At 42.4% G+C, this 24,136-nt stretch overlaps 1 protein-coding gene across 1 annotated transcript in view; it reads right to left on the bottom strand.

Annotated features, from left to right (window-relative positions):
* Nucleotides 1-14,270, bottom strand: part of LOC133126709 (polymeric immunoglobulin receptor-like) — a 45,011-nt gene extending 30,741 nt beyond the window's left edge. Inside the window, exons 1-3 of the mRNA XM_061239045.1 lie at nt 14,240-14,270; nt 13,026-13,349; nt 12,305-12,619 (exon numbers count right to left, since the gene is read on the bottom strand). Of these exons, the coding sequence (XP_061095029.1) occupies nt 12,305-12,619; nt 13,026-13,349; nt 14,240-14,270 (670 nt within the window). The remainder of the gene's footprint in view (nt 1-12,304; nt 12,620-13,025; nt 13,350-14,239) is intronic.
* Between the last annotated feature and the right edge of the window lie 9,866 nt (nt 14,271-24,136).

Below are 24,136 nucleotides of genomic sequence, written 5' to 3'. Positions count from 1 at the left end.
TTTTCAACTTGAAATTTGATGACAAAGTTTGTGATGAGTGACAGGTTTTTTCTTCATGCAAAATAGAATTCAGTTCATTAAAAGTCAATTAAGCTCCTTTAACGGTTCATGGGTTTTGTGAAGGCATTTTTGACCCTTAGGCCAAGGGGAGTATACACAATGTGAAGACTACACAAGGGTTAAAGCAGAACTGCTGCTCACAAGATATAAAAAAAAATATATTAAAAAAAAATATATGTCCTGTGAACAGCAGTTCTGCAGAAAGAAATGCCTTGTTAATCAGAGAGATCTGAGGAGAAAGGCCTGACTGGTCAGTAGTGACAGGGAAGTGACAGTGATGTAAATAAGCGCACATTACAACAGTGATACGCAGAAGAGCATCTCTGGACACACAACGCATCAAACCTCTAAGTGGATAGGCTACAGCCGCAGACGACCACTCAGTCTAAAAAATAATCATCAATCAATACCTAATAAAGTGCTCACTGAGTGTATATATAATCAGAATAGAACTAATAAACTCAAATCGACCATCACTACATGCTTAGAATTTATGCACTTCAACCCTTTTTTTTTTTTTCTAGACACTGTGGTGTGTGAAAATCCCAGGAGATAAGCAGTTTCTGAGATATTCTAACCACCCTGTCTGGCACTAACAACCATTCTCCGGTTAAAATAACTTTTCTTCACATTTCTTCCTCATTCTGACATTTTGTTTGAAAAACAGCCGAACATCTACAACAGTTGCATTTAGTAGCTGCCACATGATTGGCTGATTAAATATTTGCATTAACAAGCTGGTGTACAGGTCTACCAAATAAAGTGCTCACTGAGTGTATTCTAATCACATTAGTCCTATTATGTATTATGTAAACTACATACTTCAGTATTACTCATTCATTCAAGTTCATGGCACAGACAGTCTCTCTGCTACAATGCTAGTGTTCAGTATACAGTGTGAGAAACGAGTCCTACCTGGCAGCACAGTGAGGAAGAGGATGGGGAGGAAGAGTATCAGAGTGAGAGCCATATGTGCCTGATGGGTGTGTGTGTCTGTTAGAGACTCCAGCTCCCTTTAGCGTGAGTCTCACTTCCTGTTCATCTCAGTCCCCACCTCTTTGGTCCCTCATACTCTGTAGTCTGTGCTCTCTCAGTGGCCAGAGCAGGATAACTATTATTATCATTTAATATTTTTTATGTATTCCAGAGGTGGGCAAAGAGCGCCATATCCATTTCTGGATTTCATACCAACTTCTGGCCTTAATTACATAATTAGCCTTTTACAACATCTGACATTTTAGCTGCAGTACATTTCTTGATGACTGGTCTTGTGTCCCCCATTTTACTGTCATCAAATCTTTGAGAGAACCAGTGTTGGTGCATTCAGCCAATTAGTTCATTTAGCCAGGGTAACTGGTGGAAACAAAAACCTGCATACACCCTGGCCTTCAAGGACCGGAATTGCCCACCCCTCTATTATACTGTAAACTGAAATGATTCATACAGTTAGATCATTAAATTGTTTTTCAGTGGTAATATTATTGTTCATTTTTAATGAGATATATTTGAATATATTTGAAAATTACCTATATGCTCTAGGAAATTTGTAATTGTAATTGTCATTTGTTAGCGCTCCTGGGAAATTGTGTTTCGAATGCTCTGGGGGTTTTTAAATCGCCGAGGAAAAATGTGATCGTTCTAATCTGTCCAGCAGAGGACGGTAGTTCCTGTTTTAGTTAGCAAAATTGTGGCGTCTTTTTTTGTCCAGTAATAAAAAGCAGAGTCAAATATTTGTAATGTAGTGACTGGCTGTATTTGATGCTCTGAAATAGGAATCCTCAGGTTCCACACGTTGCTGAACATCCAGGCCTCTTCCTTTCAGCTTGTGGACAAAATTCCTGTTGGGACGACACTCTTTCGTCACGTTGCTGCCCCCTACTGAACAGACAGGGAACATTCACGCAAAGGTATCAGGATAATTGGGGTTCCAATACGAGCACGCTTGAGCACAACTAGAAAAGGTTAAACGAAAAACAGGAATAGGAATGTTTATCAATATAAGAGGGATTAAAAAATAAATGCAAGTTCCACAAGTCGCAGCACATGGCTTTAATATGTATCCCATAACATTTTGGGTGCTGATATTTCATGATTAATGAAACATATTTCTTATATAAATCAACAGTAATTCCAGCAAAACGTACCTGTGTTTTCTGCCCGACAACTGAGCTGTAAATCACATCACTATCTGCTGCAGAACAGTGAGACGAGTGTGTGGTCTGTACAGAACAGGACATGCACACACAATATTTTAGTAACTCAAAAAATAACATTACAGAGAGTTACGCAAACATTTCCCATTACATATTCTCTGGGTCAACTGCAGTGCGATTAGCTGGAGGTTAATCTTCAAAACGACAAAAATGCATTAAATCTCGAACAGTTAATCGTTAATAGATTTGGATAGCAGTTCCTGAGTTCTGTGAAGGTTTAGACTGCAGCTACAAAACATACTGGAATTGATCCTGTGTTTTGTGTGTGTAAAATAAAGATGCAAATTGTGGTTAAACAACTCAAAAGGGGAATATATATATAAATATGTTCTCATTTCACAGTGTGCCACGTTAAATTCTGATATTTACTGGCTGTGTAGCTGACTCTGTGATATGATGAACAATCTCACCTGTAGATTTTTCAGGACGACTGAGCTGTACAGGACCTCATCTACAGGGTTTTCAGACGGCTGGGACAGTAAAGGGGAACATGTTTCCTTGACTGACCACGGTTAGGGGGTCGGCTCAATTTAATTCAGTCAATTCAAGTACATAATGTGAAAAATGCCTCATTGAGGATTATTCCATGAATCGATACATAAACCATTTAATCCCAAAAAAATTTTAATGAATTAATTTAATGTCATTTCATTGCCTGACTGAACAGAAAGTGGAACTGACCCCAACCCTGTCCATGCTACCAGAGCAGAGGAGAGCACACTAAATAAACTCTGGACCATTTTCCCTCAAAATGAATGCTTGTTTTTCAGAGCAGGATAATATTTTAGCATTTAGCGCCTGTGAGTTCCTCTCCACTATCATAGCCCATTGCTCCTCAGTGACCTGTTTTGAGTTTACATTACGTCACATGACAATCATTTACAGACGCTGTTTTCCAGAGTGGCGAATCGTGGAGAATATCAGTTACTCTCAGGAATACAGAAAAGTGGTATCACCACATACGCACAAAGGCGCATTTATCATCTCTTATAATCAAGTGTAATATTTGCCAATCAACCTACTTGTATTGTAACAAAATAAAGTATGATTTCTAAGAAATACAGGATCTCTAAGAGGATGGGATGAGACTGAATATTAACAAAACGATTCTCTGCAAAGGCACTTTATAAATGTGTGAGAAATCCCAGAGTGCTGCTGCTGGACATCTCCAACCAGAAACTGAGTGTGGCTGAAAGTATTCAACTTTCTGAATGTAGTTTAGTTTGATAAGTGCAGGGTTTCTGTATGTATGAATAAAGTACTTTCACATTTTACTGTTGCAGTAATTTCTTCTCCATGACCACACCCCCACAATCACTGTATGTCCTTCTCCATTCTGCAGTTCTGTGTTTTGCGGATCAGCTCAAATTTTGATTGACGTTTGATTGATATTGACTGATACTGACTGAAATTGACTGACATTGACTGACACTCACTGTCACTGACTGACACTGATTGACATTGACCACACTCACTGTCACTGACTGACATTGACCTTCAGCCTTCTCGGCAGAGTGCAGAGTGTAAAACGGCCGTACCGTCAGCTCGTTGCTCCGGTCCTCTCTTGCTCCTGTGTGAGGCTGGACTCCCTCTGTAAGGAGACACAGGATGAGCTGTGATAAGAGAGTGTGATCATGACAGAGCTGAGAGCCCCCCTATGAGACCCCTACTGCCTGTGAGACTCCTGTGCTCAGTGTACTGCACTTCACTAATGCTGTGCTGACTGCTCCTACATACAGCACCCACACTATTCTTTCACACTCAGCGTACTTCATGTGGATACTCACTGTGTCTCTTACACAGCTTCCAGGTAACCGTGGCAACAGCTGCCACCAGCAACAGCATCCCTAGTGCCATCAGGATGATTGTGAGATCTGAAGGACTGAACAGCAGCAACAGGGTGTGTGAAATTTTCTGCCCATTTGAAATGCCCAAATGACACAGGAGTCTCTCTCAGTACTGCAGCCTTCTCCATCAGTTCAGAAGAGCACAGACAAACACAAACATGCACAGAGAGAACTGCTGGACTCCAGAAACAGGGAGTGGAGAAAAAGGAAATGGAAGCACGAGGGGTCATGTGGGACACCAAGTACATGCAGCGTGTATCATATCCCAGCATGCACTGGGCCATGTGCTGCTGATAAGTGCTGGAGAGGCCTGGTTATCTGGACTTTAGTGAGCACGGCTGCAGGAGGAGGCCTCACTGACTTTGAGACAGGGGGGATTTTGAGACACATTTGTCAGGAAAAGTATCAACTGAAATAAAAAACTAGACAGACTTTACTATGTTACTAAAGTTAATGCTTTTGTTTTTATACTGAACTTCTTGATTTAAAAAGAAACTGACTTGAAGATTTTACTGGCTCTTCCATCATGAATACCACACCTTTTATTGTCAGTAGTTGTTGCTGGAACAGGTGAGAGAGGTGTTGAGACTGTTGAATGCTTTGAGGTTGAAGGCTTGGAGGATGTTGCTGCTGTGGTTGCTGAGGTAACCAGAAGAGACGTGCTTAGTGCTGCAGCTGCTGAAGAATGGGATGCTATGAAGAGTGAAAATGATCTTAATTAATAAAGTTAATAATTTTTCATGAAGATTTTATGGTGTTATTTATAGTGTCATTGTATCTTTGTGTGTGTGTGTGTGTATGTGCCTGTGTGAATGCGAATGTGTGTGCTTGTGCGTGTTTGTGTGTGCGTGAATGTGTGTGTGAGTGTTTGTGCAATTCTCTGTATATAGGCTTAGACCAGTCCTCTCTCTGCCGTCTGCAGCTAGTGCAGAACGCTGCTGCCCGCCTTCTGACTGGCAAAAAGAAGCGGGAACATATTACACCAGCACTGTCATCCCTACATTGGCTTCCTGTCCGTTACAGAATACATTTTAAAATTTTATTATTTGTTTTTAAGGCAATGAATGGTCTAGCACCTACGTACTTGTCTGAACTCGTCAATATGTATACCCCAGCTAGATCACTTAGATCATGCAATCAGCAACTTTTGGATGTCCCTATGTCGAGGAGAGCTAGGAGGGGTGACCGGGCCTTTGAGGTAGCTGGCCCCAAGTTGTGGAACAGCCTACCGCCACATATTAAATCTACCCAAAACATAGATGTTTTTAAATCCTTGTTAAAAACCCACCTTTTTAGTGAGGCCTTTATGTCAGACATAAATGGGGAATCCAGATAATGTACATGTATTTCATTTTATTTCATTTCATTTCATTTCATTTCATTTCATTTCATTTCATTTTATTTCTTTTTATCTCATTTTGTTTCATTTTATCTTTAATTTTATTGCCTGGTTTTGTACAGCACTTTGGTCAACCATGGTTGTTTTAAATGTGCTTTATAAATAAAGTTTAATATTATTATTATTATTATTATTATTATTATGTGTGTGTGCACGAATGGGTGCATGATTGTTGTGACACTGTGTTCATGTGAAAGAACAGAACTCAGCACTGGTGTGCACCTGGCAGTCTGTGAGAGAGCACTAGCTAGCACCAAAGGGTTTCACAACATGACATTTAGAACACTGTTTCTCTCAACCCTCACTGACAGAAAGTGACAGAAAAGATCATTGAAAATTCGAGGATAGAATGCATTCTTATACAGGCTCGTTTTGAGTTCCTTACGTGTGGTGACTGTGGTAGTTGTAGTTTTCTGAGTGACAGTGAGGTGAACAGGGATCTGTAGTTCTCCAGCAGCACACCAATACCAGCCTGTGTCCTCCATGTTCAGCTCCCTCACCATCACAGTGAAGACCTTTTTAGAGCGGTCATCTTTCATCTCTGATCTTCCAGATTCACCAGAATTCATTTCCACACAGGAGCCCCTTATCCTGCACCACTTCTTCTTGCTTCTTGATTTACTATAGTGACATGGCCCCCTTCCACACCGGCCAACTCCTGCTGCTTAACCCAGAGTCCAGGAATGTCTGAACACCACAGAATAAGCACAAAAATATACAACATTCTTTGATACACAAACCCTACAAGTCACTTGTAGACCAAAGTAAATAACTGTCGTATTGATACTGTCTTGCATACAGACTGGGAGTGGTGTAGCAAAATAATACAATTATTATGCTGGAGTCCAAATACACCAATAGTTTTGCAGTAAAACAATGACTTGCCTAGACTTTTACTTGTGGAAGAATTCAATACTGCTAGCATAAGTGGTAGGATCACTCATTTACCCACAATGCAGCAGTCTGCAGTAGAAAGTTCTGTGCAGCGTATGATTGGATAACACTGGAATAATGAAGACGCCGTTATTAAGAGGAAGCAGGTCTCACTGAATGCAGTGTGTGCTGCAGCCATCTTACCTGCAGTGACTGACAGGTGCAGATGTGCTCTCTTATCTCCAGCGCCCTGGATCTCTACAGCACACCAGTAATATCCAGAGTCCTTCCTCTGAAGCTTTCTCATGGTAACAGTGAACACATGATGGGTGGGGTCATAAGTGATTGATGTTTTACGTTTAAAATTTGGAGAGTCAGTGCAAACTATATTATGGCAATTTCGCAATAAGTACCCCTGACACCAGTATTTCACATGATTTTCATATTCTCTATCATAGACACATGGGATGGTGACAGATCTTCCACTCTGTACAACTACTTCACTCACTGTGTACACACCGGCATCTGCAGAGAGAAACACACACATCATCAGTCTGGGTGTATTTTACAGAGCACAGTGTGGTGCAGTCTGTAAAGCAGCTGACTCTCAGGCTAAGAGTGAACCCTCCTGTGTGTTTGGGGGTTCAATCCTCTACACCCAACCATCGCGATCTGTTCCCCTCTTCTCTCTCCTGTTTGAATAAATGCTAAATGTCTGCATTTATATAGCACCTTTATCCAAAGCGCTGTAACATTGATGCTTCTCATTTCCCAATTCATACACATGCTTCCACACACACCAATGGCAATTGGCTCCCATGCAAGACACCAAACAGCTGGTCAGGAGCATTTAAGGGTTGCTTGTCTTGCTCAGGAACACCTTGATACAGCCAGGGTGGAATGGAAACTGCAACCCTCCGTCTGCCAGACGACTGCTCTTACCACCTGAGCCAATGTCACCACAATAAAGTGCACAGGGGAACATCACTAATACTCTAATTCATTTTAATGCACCGTAAGAAAAGGTGATTCCAACACACTGCATCTAGGTAAAATATGGTCTACCACACCAATGCATTATAATAAAGGTATCATTGGACTTTAATGATGATTGGATTTTATGATGTTCTTGTGTGGAATTAAAGTGTTTGATTGTGAAAACCAAGGCATTCCAAGAGAATACAATACAATAGTTCTTTTACATAAGACAAATCTTTCACTGGAGTTAATTTTGAAATGTTTCTTGGATACCTCCTTAAAAGCAAAAGTGTGTGAGGGGTTAACTCCAGAAAATACTGTGTACATATGAGCACACACACAGAATTGTCTCTTTCAGTTTTTATTTTAGCAGAGCTACAAACAGCATTATTTCCTGTGGTTAATCCCCTCAGGACATTGTACTGGGGGTACATTTTAATGTGGGGTTGAAGCCATTTCTGTGAAAGCATTCACACTTACAGAACAAGATCATATCTACTTCTCTTTTAAAGTAAAACTCAGAGCTATAATTTAATGTAATGTCCTCCCTTGTCCAATTGCAAAATGCACAAACTGAAATACATTTTTTTTATCTGTTAAACAAAAAAGGTGAGACATAAAGGCGTATTAAGTGCAAGCGTTCATGAAAATGTTCAAGAAAAAAAGAAAAGAAACTGATTAATGACACACATGCAAAGCATCTTTTTTAACTTGACTAATCGTTTTTTAAAGTGCATGAATTCAAAGTATGTAGCCATAGTCTATTTTTATTTGCGTTTTTAAATGTGTTCTAATCTGTCCAGCAGAGGGCGATAGTTCCTTTTCAAGTTGTGGTGTCTTTTTTTGTCGAGTAGAGAAAAAAGAGTCAAATATTTGTAATGGGGTGACTGGCTGTATTTGATGCTCTGAAATAGGAATCCTCAGGTTCCACACGTTGCTGAACATCCAGGCCACTTCCTTCGGGCTTGTGGACAAAATTCCTGTTGGGAAGTAGTCTTTCGTCACTTTGCTGCCCCCTACTGAACAGACAGGGAACATTCACGCAAAGGTATCAAGATAATTGGGGCTCTACTACGAGCACGCTTGAGCACAACTAAAAAAGGTGCAATAAAAACAGGAATAGGAATGTTTGTGAATATATGAGGGACTAAAAAGAAATGCAAGTTCCACACGTCATCGCATATGCATCCCATCACATTTTGGGTCTTGATATTTCATGATCATCCATCCATCCATCCATCCATTATCTTAACCCGCTTATCCTGAACAGGGTCGCAGGGGGGCTGGAGCCTATCCCAGCATACATTGGGCGAAAGGCAGGAATACACCCTGGACAGGTCGCCAGTCCATCGCAGGGCACACACACCATTCACTCACACATTCATACCTACGGGCAATTTAGACTCTCCAATCAGCCTAACCTGCATGTCTTTGGACTGTGGGAGGAAACCGGAGTACCCGGAGGAAACCCACGCAGACACGGGGAGAACATGCAAACTCCGCACAGAGAGGCCCTTGCCGACGGGGATTCGAACCCAGGGCCTCCTTGCTGTGAGGCGGCAGTGCTACCCACTGCACCATCCGTGCCGCCTATTTCATGATCAGTGAAACATATTTCTGATATAAACCAACTGTAAATCCAGCATAACGTACCTGTGTGTTCTGCCCGGCAACTGAGCTGTAAATCACATCACTATCTGCTGCAGAACGGTGAGACGAGTGTGTTGTCTGTACAGAACAGGACATGCACACACAATATTTCAGTCACTCAAAAAATAACATTACAGAGAGTTACGCAAACATTTCCCATTACATATTCTCTGGGTGAACTGCAGTGCGATTAGCTGGAGGTTAATCATCAATGCCAGAAAAATGCATGAAAACTCGAACAGCTAATCGTTAACAGATTTGGATAGCAGTTCCTGAATTCTGTGAAGGTTTAGACTGCAGCTACAAAACACATTGCAATTGATCCTGTGTTTTGTGTGTCTAATGTAAACATGCAAATTGTTGTTAAACAACTCAAAAGGAGAATATATATACATACATATAAATATGTTCACATTTCACAGTGTGCCACTTTAAATTCTGATATTTACTGGAATGTAGCTGATTCTGAGATATGATGAACAATCTCACCTGTAGATTTTTCAGGACCACTGAGCTGTACAGAACCTCATCTGCAGGGTTTTCAGAAGGCTGGGACAGTAAAGGGGAACATGTTTCTGTTACTGACCATGGTTAGGGGGTTGGCTCAATTTAATTCAGTCAATTCAGTCAATTCAAGATCATAATGTGAAAAATGCCCCATTGAGGATTATCCCATGAATTCTTGTGTTTGATTTGCACTTTGTTGTACGTCGCTCTGGATAAGAGCGTCTGCTAAATGCCACGTAATGTAATGTAATAAACCAAAGTTTAATGAAAAAGTTTAATGAATGAATTTAATGTCATTTCATTGCCTGACTAGCAAACATTCAGAATCATTTTCCCTCAAAATGAATGCTTGTTTTCAAAGCTGTTGAGAGCAGGATAATTTTTCAGCATTTAGCGCCTGTGAGTTCATCTCCATTATCACAGCCCTTTGCTGCTCAGTGAGCTGTATAGGACCTCATCTGCAGGGTTTTCAGACGGCTGGGACAGTAAAGGGGAACATGTTTCTGTTACTGACCATGGTTAGGGGGTCGGCTCAATTTAATTCAGTCAATTCAAGTACATAATGTGAAAAATGCCCCATTGAGGATTATTCCATGAATCGATACATAAACCATTTAATCCCCAAAAAAATTTCATTAATTAATTTAATGTCATTTCATTGCCTGACTGAACAGAAAGTGGAACTGACCCCAACCCTGTCCATGCTACCAGAGCAGAGGAGAACACACTAAATAAACTCACAAGTAAACATTCTGGACCATTTTCCCTCAAAATGAATGCTTGTTTTCAGAGCAGGATAATATTTTAGCATTTAGCGCCTGTGAGTTCCTCTCCACTATCACAGCCCATTGCTGCTCAGTGACTTCCTGTTTTGAGTTTACATTACATCACATGACAATCATTTACAGACGCTCTTTTCCAGAGTGGTGAACAGTGGAGAATATCAGTTACTCTCAGGAATACAGAAAAGTGGTATCACTGAGTCTGGTAAACCGTTACTTAGTGTCTATAGACTTGAAGGTGCTGGTACTGGACATCTCCAACCAGAAACTGAGTGTGCCTGAAAGTATTGAACTTAAGATTTTTCTGAATGTAGTTTAGTTTGATAAGTGCAGCATTTCTGTATGTATGAATAAATAACTATCACACTTTACTGTAGCAGTCATTTCTTCTCCACGCCCACACCCCCACAATATCTGTATGTCCATCTCCATTCTGCAGTTCTGTGTTTTGCGGATCAGCTCAAATTTTGATTGAAGTTTAATTGGCATTGACTGACATTGACTGACATTTGACCGACACTGACTGATACTGACTGACACTGATTGACATTGACCACACTGACTGACACTGATTGACATTGACCCTCAGCCTTCTCGGCAGAGTGCAGAGTGTAAAACGGCCGTACCGTCAGCTCGTTGCTCCGGTCCTCTCTTGCTCCTGAGTGAGGCTGGACTCCCTCTGTAATGAGACACAGGATGAGCTGTGATAAGAGAGTGTGATCATGACAGAGCTGAGAGCCCCCCTATGAGACCCCTACTGCCTGTGAAACTCCTGTCCTCAGTGTACTGCACTTCACTAATGCTGTGCTGACTGCTCCTACATACAGCACCCACACTATTCTTTCACACTCAGCATACTTCATGTGGATACTCACTGTGTCTCTTACACAGCTTCCAGGTAACCGTGGCAACAGCTGCCACCAGCAACAGCATCCCTAGTGCCATCAGGATGATTGTGAGATCTAAAGGACTGAACAGCAGCAACAGGGTGTGTGAAATTTTCTGCCCATTTGAAATGCCCAAATGACACAGTCTCTCTCAGTACTGCAGCCTTCTCCATCAGTTCAGAAGAGCACAGACAAGCACAAACATGCACAGAGAGAACTGCTGGACTCCAGAAACAGGGAGTGGAGAAAAAGGAAATGGAAGCGCTCAGGGTCATGTGGGACACCAAGTACTTGCAGCTTGTACCATATCCCAGCATGCACTGGGCCATGTGCTGCTGATAAGTGCTGGTGAGGCCTGGTTAGCTGGACTTTAGTGAGCACGGCTGCAGGAGGAAGCCTCACTGACTTTGAGACAGGAGGGATTTTGAGACACATTTGTCAGGAAAAGTATCAACTTAAATAAAAAACTAGACAGACTTTACTATGGTACGAATGTTAATGCTTTTGTTTTTATACTGAACTTCTTGATTTAAAAAGCATCTGACTTGAAGATTTTACTGGCTCTTCCATCATGAATACCACACCTTTTATTGTAATTGGTTGTTGCTGGAACAGGTGAGAGAGGTGTTGAGACTCTTGAATGCCTTGAGGTTGAAGGCTCGGAGGATGTTGCTGCTGTGGTTGCTGTGGTCACCAGAAGAGACGTGCTTAGTGCTGCAGATGCTGAAGAATGGGTTGCAATGAAGAGACAGTGGAGGAAAAAATTATGTTCGATAATAAAGTTAATACATTTTATTTTATATTTTATAGTGTTATTTATAGTGCCATTGCATTTGCATGTGTGTGTGCATGTGTGTTACTGTGTGAATGTGAATGTGTGTGCTTCTGTGTGTGTGTGTGCGCGCATGTGAATGTGTGCATGAGGGTTGTGACATTGTGGTAAGAACAGAACTCAGCACTAGCACCAGAGGGTGGAAATACATTTCACAACATGACATTTAGAACACTCTTTTTCTCTCAACCCTCACTGACAGAAAGTGACAGAAAAGATCATTGAAAATTCGAGGAAAGAATGCATTCTTATACAGGCTCGTTTTGAGTTACTTACATGTGGTGACTGTGGTCATTGTAGTTTTCTGAGTGACAGTGAGGTGAACAGGGATCTGTAGTTCTCCAGCAGCACACCGATACCAGCCTGTGTCCTCCATGTTCAGCTCCCTCATCGTCACAGTGAAGACCTTTTTAGAGCGGTCATCTTTCATCTCTGATCTTCCAGATTTACCAGAATTCACTTCCACACAGGAGCCCTCTATCCTGCACCACTTCTTCATGCTGCTCGGTTCATTATAGTGACACGGCACACTGACATGGCCCCCTTCCACACCGGCCACCTCCTGCTGCTCAACCCAGAGTCCAGGAATGCCTGAACACCACAGAATAAACAAAAAAATATACAACATTCATTGATACACAAACTCTACAAGTCACTTGTAGACCAAAGCAAATAACAGTCGTATTGATAATGTCTTGGATACAGACTGGAAATGGTGTAGCAAAATAATGCAATTAAAGCAACACCCTGCTGGAAGTGCAGAGTCCAAATACACCAATAGTTCTGCAGTGAAGCAATGACTTGCCTGGACTTTTACTTGTGGAAGAATTCAATACTGCTAGCATAAGGGGTAGGATCACTCATTTACCCACAGTGCAGCAGTCTGCAGTAGAAAGTTCTGTGCAGCGTATGATTGGATAACACTGGAAGAGTGAAGATGCCGTTACTAAGAGGAAGCAGGTCTCACTGAGTACAGTGTGTGCTGCAGCCATCTTACCTGCAGTGACTGACAGGTGCAGATATGCTCCCTTATCTGGAGCATGCTGGATCTCTACAGCACACCAGTAATATCCAGAGTCCTTCATCTTAAGCTTTCTCATGGTAACAGTGAACACATGATGGGTGGGGTCATCAGTGATTGATGTTTCACCTTTAACTATTGGATGGTCAGTGCGTACTACATATTCACAAAAATCCCAGTCTGGACCATGACGCCAGTATTTCACATGATTTTCATATTCTCTATGATAGAGACATGGGATGGTGAAAGATCTTCCACTCTGTACAGCTACTTCTCTCACTGTGTACACACCGTCAGCATCTGCAGAGAGAAACACACAAATCATCAGTGTGGGTGTATTTTACAGAGCACAGTGTGGTGCAGTCTGTAAGGCAGCTGACTCTCAGGCTAAGTGTTAACCGTCCTGTGTGTTTGGGGCTTCAATCCTCTGCACCCAACCATCTCGATCTGTTTCCCTCTTCTCTCTCCTGTTTGAGTAAATGCTAAATATCTGCATTTATATAGCACCTTTATCCAAAATGCTGTAACATTGATGCTTCTCATTCACCCATTCATACACACATTCACACATTCACACACACACACCAATGGCGATTGGCTGCCACACAAGGCACAAAACAGCTGGTAAGGAGCATTTAGGGGTTGCTTGTCTTGCTCAGGGACACCTTGATACACCCAGGGTGGAATCGAAACGGCAACCCTCTGCCTGCCAGACGACTGCTCTTTCCACCTGAGCCAATGTCGGCACAATAAAGTGCACAGGGGAACATCACTAATACTCTAATTCATTCTAATGCACTGTAACAAAAGGTGTAACCAACACACTGCATCTAGGTAAAATATGGTCAACCATACCAATGGATTATAATAAAGGTATCATTGGATTTTAATGATGATTGGATTTTAGGATGTTCTTGTGTGGAATTAAATTGTTTGATTGTGAAAACCAAGGCATTCCTGGAGAATACAATACAACATAATAGTTTTTTTACAAAAGAAAAATCTTTCACTGGAGTTTCTTGGATACCTCTTTAAAAGCAAAAGTGTGTGAGGGGTTAACTCCAGAAAATACTGTGTACATATGAGCACAAGCACAGAATTCTTTCCACTCTTTCAATTCTCTCTTTCAATTTATATTTTCGCAGAGCTACAAACAGCATTGTTTCCTGTGGTTAATCGCCTCTGCTTACCACAGTGAGGGACATTGTACTGTGGGGACATTTTAATGTGGGGTTGAAGCCATTTCACTGGAAGCATTCACACTTACAGAACAAAATCATATCAACTTCTCTTTTTTTAAAACTCAGAGCCATTCTAACCATGCAAAGTATGTGTTGTGGCCAGTTGCGTAGTGGTTAAGGAAAATGACTGGGACCTGCAAGGTTGGTGGTTCTAATCCTGGTGTAGCCATAATAAGATCTGCACAGCCGTTGGGCCCTTGAGCAAGGCCCTTAACCCTGCATTGCTCTGGGGGAGGATTGTCTCCTGCTTAGTCTAATCAACTGGGCGTCGCTCTGGATAAGAGTGTCTGCCAAATGCGTATTATGTAATGAAGTGTGAAAAAGTCATATTGCAACTCTTTCCGCTTCTTGGGTTCAACATCACACACAAAGCTATGGGACATATTCACTCTTTGTTTTTTGAAAGTTACAGTTGTATTTGTCAGCTCTTAACCCTTGTGTTGTCCAAAGGATAAAAAAATAAAGTCAAAACTGTTTAGCAGCAGAGAAAACCCCCTCAATGATCTTTTTTCAACTTGAAATTTGATGACAAAGTTTGTGATGAGTGACAAGATATTTCTTCATGCAAAATATAATTCAATTCATTAAAATTCAATTAACCTGCTTTATTTTAGCGGTTTAGTGAAGGCATTTTGACCCTTAGGACAAGGGGAGTTGACTGAATGTTAAGACTACACAAGGGTTAAAGTGCATAAATTCTAAATATATAACCATGGTCTATTTGAGTTTATTAGTTCTATTCTGATTATATATACACTCAGTGAGCACTTTATTAGGTATTGATTAGACTTATTTTTTAGACTGAGTGGTCGTTCGCGGCTGTAGCCTATCCACTGATAGGTTTGTCGCATTGTGTGTCCAGAGATGCTCTTCTGCGTATCACTGTTGTAATGTGCACATATTTACGTCACTGTCACCTCCCTGTAAGTATTGACCAGTCAGGCCTTTCTCCTCAGACCTCTCTGATTAACAAGGCATTTCTTTCTGCAGAACTGCTGCTTGCACCATGCTCTGAAAACTCAAGACACTGTTGTGCATGAAAAACCCAGGAGATAAGCAGTTTCTGAGACACTCTAACCTCCCTGTCTGGCACCAACAACCAATCTCCAGTCAAACTCACTTTTCTTCACATTTCTTCCTCATTCTGACATTACATTTTTTTGAAAAACAGCTAAACTTCGACAACCACTCCATTTAGTTGCTGCCACATGATTTGCTGATTAAATATTTGCATTAACAAAGCTGGTGTACAGGTCTACCTAATAAAGTGTTCACTGAGTATTCTAATCACATTAGTCCTATTATGTATTATGCAAACTACAAGCTTCAGTTTAACTCATTCATTCAAGTTTATGGCACAGACAGTCTCACTGCTACAATGCTCCAGAGTTCAGTATACAGTGTTAGAAACGAGTCCTACCTGGCAGCACAGTGAGGAAGAGGATGGAGAGGAAGAGTATCAGAGTGAGAGCCATATGTGCCTGATGGGTGTGTGTGTCTGTGAGAGACTCCAGCTCCCATTAGCACGAGTCTCACTTCCTGTTCCTCTCAGTCCCCACCTCTTTGGTCCCTCGTACTCCGTAGTCTGTGCTCTTTCAGTGGCCAGAGCACGATAACTATTTTTATCATTTAAAATGTATGTATTCCAGAGGTGGGTAAAGAGTGCCATATCCATTTCTGGATTTCATACCAACTTCTGACCTTAATTACATAATTAGCCTTTTGCGAAATCTGAAATTTTAGCTGCAGTACATTTTTTGATGACTGGTTGTGTGTCCCCCGTTTTACTGTGATCTAATCTTTGACAGAACCAGTGTTGGTGCATTCAGCCAATTAGTTCATTTAGCCAGGGTAATTGGTGGAAACCAGAATTGTCCACCCCTCTATTATACTGTAAACTGAAATGATAAATACAGTTACATCATTAAATTGTTATTCAGTGGCAATATTATTGTTATTTTTAATTATATATATTTTAATATATTTGAAAATTACTTATATACTATAGGTAATTTGTAATTGTAATTGTCATTTGTTAGCGCTCCTGGGAAATTGTGTTTGGAATGCTCTGGGGTTTTTTAAATCGCCGAGGAAAAATGTGATCGTTCTAATCTGTCCAGTAGAGGGCAATAGTTCCTTTTCAAGTTAGGAAAATGATGGTGTCTTTTTTTGTCCAGCAGGGACAAGCAGAGTCAAATATTTGTAATGTAGTGACTGGCTGTATTTGATGCTCTGAAATAGGAATCCTCAGGTTCCACACGTTGCTGAACATCCAGGCCTCTTCCTTTGGGCATGTGGACAAAATTCCTGTTGGTACCGTAACTCTTTCGTAACGTTTCTGCCCCCTACTGAACAGACAGGGAACATGCACGCAACGGTATCAAGATAATTGGGGTTCCAATACATTAAATTACATTACATTACATTACGTGGCATTTAGCAGACACTCTTATCTAGAGCGACATACAACAAAGTGCAAATCAAACACAAGAACAAGTGCAAAAGTGGACCTGAGAGGACAGTACTGTCCCGAGTCCTAGTGTAAACATACAGAAATTCAGAACCCTTGAAGAGTACAATTAACATACAAACTAGCATACCATTGTTGGCAGCTAGAATACAACAACAGCCAATAAAAACAACAATACCTATACAAGTAACAATATCTATACATAAGTGCTATTACGGTCTAAGGCTAATCACGGTGATTGTGAGTTGGGGAGGGAAAGGTGTAGCCTGAAGAGATGGGTCTTCAGTCTGTGCTTGAAGGAGGTCAGAGACTGCCGTTCTGACATCCACCGGGAGGTCATTCCACCACCATGGGACCAGGACAGACAGCAGTCGTGAGCGTGAAGTGCAGGTGTGGCGAGGGGGAGGCGCCAGACAGCACAAAGTGGCAAAACGGAGGGGTCTTGTTGGTGTATAGGTCTTTATAAGGGATTGAATATATACAGGGGCTGATCCTTTAACTGCCTGGTATGCGAGCACCAAAGTTTTAAATTTGATGCGAGCCATAACAGGCAGCCAGTGGAGGTTGCTGAGCAGGGGGGTGACATGTGAATGTCTGGGAACATTGAATACCAGACGGGCTGCAGCATTCTGGATGAGTTGTAGGGGTCTGATGGCAGATGCTGGAAGCCAGCCAGCAGAGAATTGCAATAGTCCAGGCGGGACAGGACCATTGCTTGAACAAGGAGCTGAGTGGAGTAGGTGGTGAGAAAGGGTCAGATTCTCCGGATGTTGTACAGGAAGAACCTGCAAGCCCGGGTCACCGTAGTGATGTTCGTGGAGAAGGATAGCCTGTTGTCCATCACCACTCCAAGGTGTCTTGCACTAGGGGATGAGGTCACTGTGGTATCCCCTAGTGAGATGGAGAAATCAGAGAAGGGAGAGGTTAAAGCAGGGATGAAGATCACGTCTGTCTTACCTGGGTTGAGCTTTAGATGGTGGTTGCCCATCCAGCTCTGGATGTCTCTCAGGCAGGTGGAGATACGGGTAGAGACCTGTGTGTCTGATCGGGGGAAGGAAAGCGACGTATAACAAAGTGCATACCCATAACCAGGGATAAGTTCGCTGAAAGACCCTAGAGGGAAGTACAATTTCAACTGCTACCTGTACAACAAAGATAAGGACGAGGGCCCATTTTTTTTTTTTTTTATTTTATTTATTTTTTGAACAAAGAAACAAACAACAAAAGTGACCAAAGTTACCTATCCAAACACTGCTTACCTAGCCAACTAAAAATACCGATACACAAAGCAAGTCACAGAGACAACAATTAAGGTTCACAGGGAGGTAGGGAGGGATGGGGAGAGGTGCTGCTTGAAGAGGTGTGTCTTCAGCTTGCGCTTGAAGGTGGGGAGAGATTCTACAGTCATTCTACATCATTCATAGATAGGATGGGGCGGCCTGTAGCGTAGTGGTTAAGGTCAGGAAGGGCTGCCGTTTGTGAGGAGCCTGAGAGCTGGTACATGTCAAGGACAATACACTGTTTGGACTAGCTTTGGGGAGTTTCAGGGCCAAAGGAGATAAGGGGAAGATGTTTTAGTTGAGAGGTCACAGGGGTCATGGGAAGAGAAGGTGCCTGTAACCCACCACCTATGGGAAAGGTTCCGGACACTCCCACAGGCACTGCTGTCATTACACCGGTGACTGCTCTCCTAGATTAAATATTCAAAACTGCTATTGAGATAGATTGAGATTGGGGAGAGATTCTACAGTTCTGACCTCAACGGGGAGTTCGTTCCACCACCGTGGAGCCAGAACAGACAGTAGACGTGAGCGTGAGGTGGAGGTTCGGAGAGGGGGAGGTGCCAAGCGGCCTGTGGAGGCTGAACGAAGAGGTCTGGCAGGGGTGTAGGGTCTGATGATTTTTTGTAGATAAGCTGGGGAAGACCCCCTAACTGCTTGGAAGGCTAGCACCAATGTTTTGAATTTGATGCGAGCCATGACAGGCAGCCAGTGGAGGGAAGTAAGCAGGGGGGTGACGTGTGAGTATTTGGGAAGGTTGAAGACCAGACGAGCTGCTGCATTCTCGATAAGTTGGAGGGGTCTGATGGCGGACGCTGGGAGGCCAGCCAAGAGGGAATTGCAGTAGTCCAAGCGGGATAGAACCATCGCTTGGACCAGGAGCTGGGTCGAGTAGGGGGTCAGAAAGGGGCGGATTCTCCGTATGTTGTATAGGAAGAACCTGCAAGACTGGGTCACCGCCGCAATGTTATCGGAAAGGGACAGTCTGCTGTCCATCACCACGCCGAGGTTCCTTGCACTGGGTGACGGCGTGAGTGTGGTATCCCTGAGGGAAATGGAGAGATCCAGATGAGGAGAGATATTAGCAGGGATGAATATCATTTCAGTCTTGCCTGGGTTGAGCTTTAGATGGTGGTTGTCCATCCAGCTCTGGATGTCCCTCAGGCAAGCAGAGATAAGGGCTGAAACCTGCGTATCAGATGGCGGGAACAAAACGAAGAGTTGGGTATCGTCCACGTAGCAGTGGTAGGATAGCCCATGTGCAGTGATCACAGGGCCAAGGGAGCGAGTGTAAAGAGAAAAAAGAAGCGGGCCTAGGACTGAGCCCTGGGGAACTCCTGTAGTGAGGGGCCGAGGTGTCGATACCGAACCAGCCCAAGCAACCTGAAGGAGCGACCAGAGAGGTAGGACTCAATCCAGTCCAGGGCTGTGCCACAGATGCCCGATATGCATAGCTGATGAAATTAACAAACAAAGTGAGTTAACTAACTGCGACCTTAAAAAGCTAAAAGAAGTGTTAATGCAAGGCAAATATGCTGTAGGTAAAAATCAATGTGGTTTGATCGATATGAAACCATACACAATAGAAGGAAAAAGGATAACTATATTTTCAGATGGAAGTAAAACTAAACAAATGGGTGATCAGGCGCGAGCAGCATATATAATTAAAAGCACCCTTCCTCTGCGGCAAGGTATGGGAAGACAGATTCTAGCCAGGCTAGAAAGCACAGTAATATCAATAGGAAAACCCAAAGAAATCAGATCAGACAATGGAGCTCATTTCAAGAATACCTTTATCAATAAATGGTGTATCAAAAACAATATAGAAAGAATATTCTCCCCACCCTATCATCCTCAAGCAAATGGGATAGTAGAGAGGAAAATACAAACAGTGAAGAGATTGATAGCCAAAACTTGTAATAGCAAGGATTGGGATCAGAACATAATAAAATTACATGAGCAGATAAATGACTATGACACTACGGGGGGGGGGGGGGTCCCTGTAAAGGTGAGGTTTGGACCCATAGACAGGGTAGAGAAAGTGTTAGATAAAAATATGGTAAAATTGAAAAAGGGAGGAATAACCTCAGTGGCACAGTGTAAGAAAGTATAATGGAGGTAGGACCACATACATATTTACTGCCTAAAAGCTTGTTCCTTAAAGTCTGGGTCAAGGTGGTCAGACAGACAGATGGGACATTTAGAGTTTTAACAGCTAGAAAAGGTCATGACCTTGCACAAAATGGAGGCCAGAAATAAAAAAAAACCCTGTCCAGTGCTGGAAGACATTAAAGGGCCAGGCTGTTGCATCCTGTGTTCATGTAATGAGTTAAGGATATCAGGGACCTGGTGGGTCAAGAGTACCCCCAAAAATAGAGGGGTTACCAGGGGACGCCCTATGGGGAATGACAACCCAGACAGGGCACTCTCCAGTAGTGATGATGCACAGATTTGTGGTCTGTGGACAACGCAGAATTAGCATTGCAACAAATACCACTTTCCTCATGGCTAGAGAGATAGAGGGGCCTGAGAAGGGGGGGGCAGCCTAGAAAGAAGTGTTACTGCCTTGAAACAGCAGAAGGGGAACTCGTGACATGTAATGAATGCAGAGAACTCATTTCCGAGGGATCAGCTGTAGCAGCAGGCCTCACTCATGCATTAATCCCCTATGATAAAAATGAATGCCTCCAAAGGTCAGGAAAGGTCAACATACGCCCAGCCCATTATGGGTAGACAACGAGACGACCAATTAAGAAATGTGATTGAACAGACATATAACTACGGGCCCACCTGGCTGCTGATGGTTAACTGAAAGGGGGAAACAGATACCAGACCTATGAGGTTTAGGTGAAAAGCCATAAATAGAGAAGGAATGGTAGTATGGAGATTAACGAGGAAAGTTAAAAATTGTCTGTACCCACCAGAAGATGCTGAAGTACTTGACGTACCTTTTGGGGATCACACAACCAGAGCATGTCATAGCAGTGATACAGATCTATTAATGAGAAAGTTCAAAGCTAGAGCACAAAAAGCAGGGCAAGTGGCATACTTCAGGTTGCATGCTTTCCCTGTAGAAGGGATATTAAAAGGGGTGAGAAGACAATTAACTGTGTGCGCAGAAGGCCTAATTGATGGGCAAGTGAGAGAAACACTTGTGGTTGAGGAATCCCGGCGGGGAGCCACAGGGCGGATAAACCCTCGCCACAACCATTCTGATGATAAAGATGAGGCCACAGGGCCTCTCTACACACTAACCATAACAGTCACCACCAGAGTTGTGGTTGGCGAAGGTGTATACTCTGTTTCAGCTAGGCACTCAGTTGAACCCCTGTCTACAGACGAAGAGGGAGGAGAAGCAGACACTACGGGAAAAGCAGCTGAACCTGTAGTTCCAGACACCGAGCCAGAGTACAAGGACGTCAGCGATTTTGCTACTCCAATACCACTGAGAGATACCCTGAGCAATGGAGGACCTAGTGATGCTTCTCAGCAATGACGCCCAAGGAGGCCGAGAATGTCGTGTTTCAGCGGGTGTTTCCGATCAGGAACTGCTGACAGAGTACATGAAAATCCGAAACCAAAAGAAAAATCAACAAATCCTACGCAGTGAGTCTTCGAAGAAGGAACAAGATCGGGAAAGGAAAGGGTTAGCAATAATAGGGTTAATATTTCTTGTAGCAGTCATAGGATTAGGAAGTTATGTAATGAAATACTTACCAATACACATGCGTTACTAAGGAAATAAATGTGATCTGGTGTAAATACAACATGACGTCACCAGGAAGTGAAAACAGTACCGAAAGTTGCGGTCAGGAAGACAAAAAAGATATAAGGGAAATATCAATCTCTAAAAACGACGTTAAAAAGGGTGTAATGACAATGGCATGCACATGGGAAGGAGATGAATACGCAACCTTCAAATATAGGCCCGTAGAAGAACAACTTAGAAATTAGATAAGTTGGTACTGGACTAAAGTTATGAAAGGAAAAAATCCTAAAACAAACTACAGGGCAGAATGGATTCATTATACGTTAATGAGTGGTTGGTGGGAGGCCTATGCTGGAGATATAGGGAATAATGCACAAAACCAAGACTATTTCATGTCCCTGACTACTTTATGCCACCGCTCAGGACTAATTACACAAGGAAGCAAGAACATGGAGTTATGCCTCAACTAATTTATTTTAATGATACATTTGGAAAAAGGGTCTAGTAGTATCTAGTAAATTAGACCTCTGGGGCCCTACTTAAAAATATAGGGGGTCATAACCCCAGATAACACTTGCAGGAGAGGAAAAGAGTTGATATAGCAACAGCCAGCTTGTGACCTTTGAGACGACTTGTGCCTGGTATGGAAAGCTTGGAAGGAGATGATTAATACAGGACAAGTACATGAAGGATATAAGTGGATGAGAAATGTAACCCTTTATAGCAACACAAGTAAACATATTTTTATAGGGAGAGGAAGGTTCTCTGGTGTGATCAGAGCAATCTGGATAGGAGTTAAACAGGGAATGAATAATGGAGTAGATATGGTCAAAGAAACCACCTCCACTATGATGTCCTGGGGATGGAACACTATTAAATCCCTGTTTGGGCCCTGGGTATGGGTTATAGGGGTTGGAATACTAATCATAGGAATACTATATGTCATTTTTGTATGCTTAAGGTGCAGGCGTCATAGACAACAGTATGCATACCACAAGCTCAAGTCTCAAGAACAAGAGCATGAGCATCATCGCACTTTTGCTGAAATCGTGTCCAGACGACCCCGGCAAGAAATCACTGACTGTTAATGGAGGCCTAAGATAAACATAGGGAAAAGATAGAGGGGTGAAGGACACTGACCTCAAAAACCAAAATGGCTATGAAAAGGCCTAAATAGATAAAGTATAAAACCTGGAACAGTCAGAGACACAAGTCACACCAGAAAAACAGCTGAAGGAAGCATTCAGGAATAATGGCTCGGAACAGTTCCTATGAAACCATTAACCAAACCGGGGATTTATCAGGGGAAGGGGATCCGGGAGTGCGGGAGAACGGTGAAGCAGTACCGTTAGCTCTATCCATGGTGAGTTCCCTCCTCTTGTTCGTGATTTGGATCTTGGTAACATAGAAACAGTAATTAAAGTCATTAGGAGGCAAAATTGTTAATTGAGTTCTAGAACCAAAGCACGGATTTATGTGGTTACCAGGAATGCGGAAGGGCAAGATATCAGATAAAGATGACAGATATAATTCGAATACTGAATATGAGATTTGATTTTTGTCAATAACAGGCACCTTAGGAATACAAATATGGAATTACAAATTTACTACGTGGCTGGTATTAGTACAACATGCATTAACTGTGGGTTATCTAATTCTAATTTTTCTAGTTGGCAGGTGTTAAGAAATAATATAAATTATATACCTGATCATGCTCGTGTTTGATGGGTCACAAATAATACCAGCCCTCAGTTGTATGTCCATGGAAATGTGGATAATTGTGAATCAAGGTGTAGGGGCAGGAGCCCAGAGAACAATTTCTATCTCTCGTGTCCCTAGTAATCAACACTGTCAAGGGCCTCCGAACAAGGAAGGGGATTTAACAGAGTCCTCAAACTATGCAATCAGAATTCACCCAGAAAGCCTGGGCTCCTGAGAGCATCTCAGGATTCAAAATCCGTGAAGAAAGCCGTACAAAATATCATTCATAGTTCACAGGAGTCCCCACACTAAAGTTACAAATCCAAGACTAAACTCCAAAGTGAGGTGTTCCGTGTAAGAACATTTGCATAACCTCCTTCACCAGACCAGCAAACCTTATACATAAATCCATGCAACCAACAGAGATGTAACTCGATCCGTTGGAAGTTTAAGGTTGATTGGAGAAATGGAAATGGAATGGGGCATGGAAAAACTTATAATATATTCCGGTAGAGGTAGGATGAAGAAATAATATAAAATAAAGAAAAATTGTATCTGATCTCTGACAGAATATAACCGGGAAATGGATTATGGAAAACGAACAAGTGGAAGCCAGTGAATCACAATCCCCAGTGACAGCCCTAAAGGAGGAGTTGGCAAACGAAACAGATACGCCCAGTTATCCC

Source organism: Conger conger, chromosome 4, assembly GCF_963514075.1.
Source record: "Conger conger chromosome 4, fConCon1.1, whole genome shotgun sequence".
NCBI classification, from domain to species: domain Eukaryota; kingdom Metazoa; phylum Chordata; class Actinopteri; order Anguilliformes; family Congridae; genus Conger; species Conger conger.
Note: the sequence above shows the minus strand (reverse complement) of the source record. Positions and strands in the feature narration are given on the sequence as shown.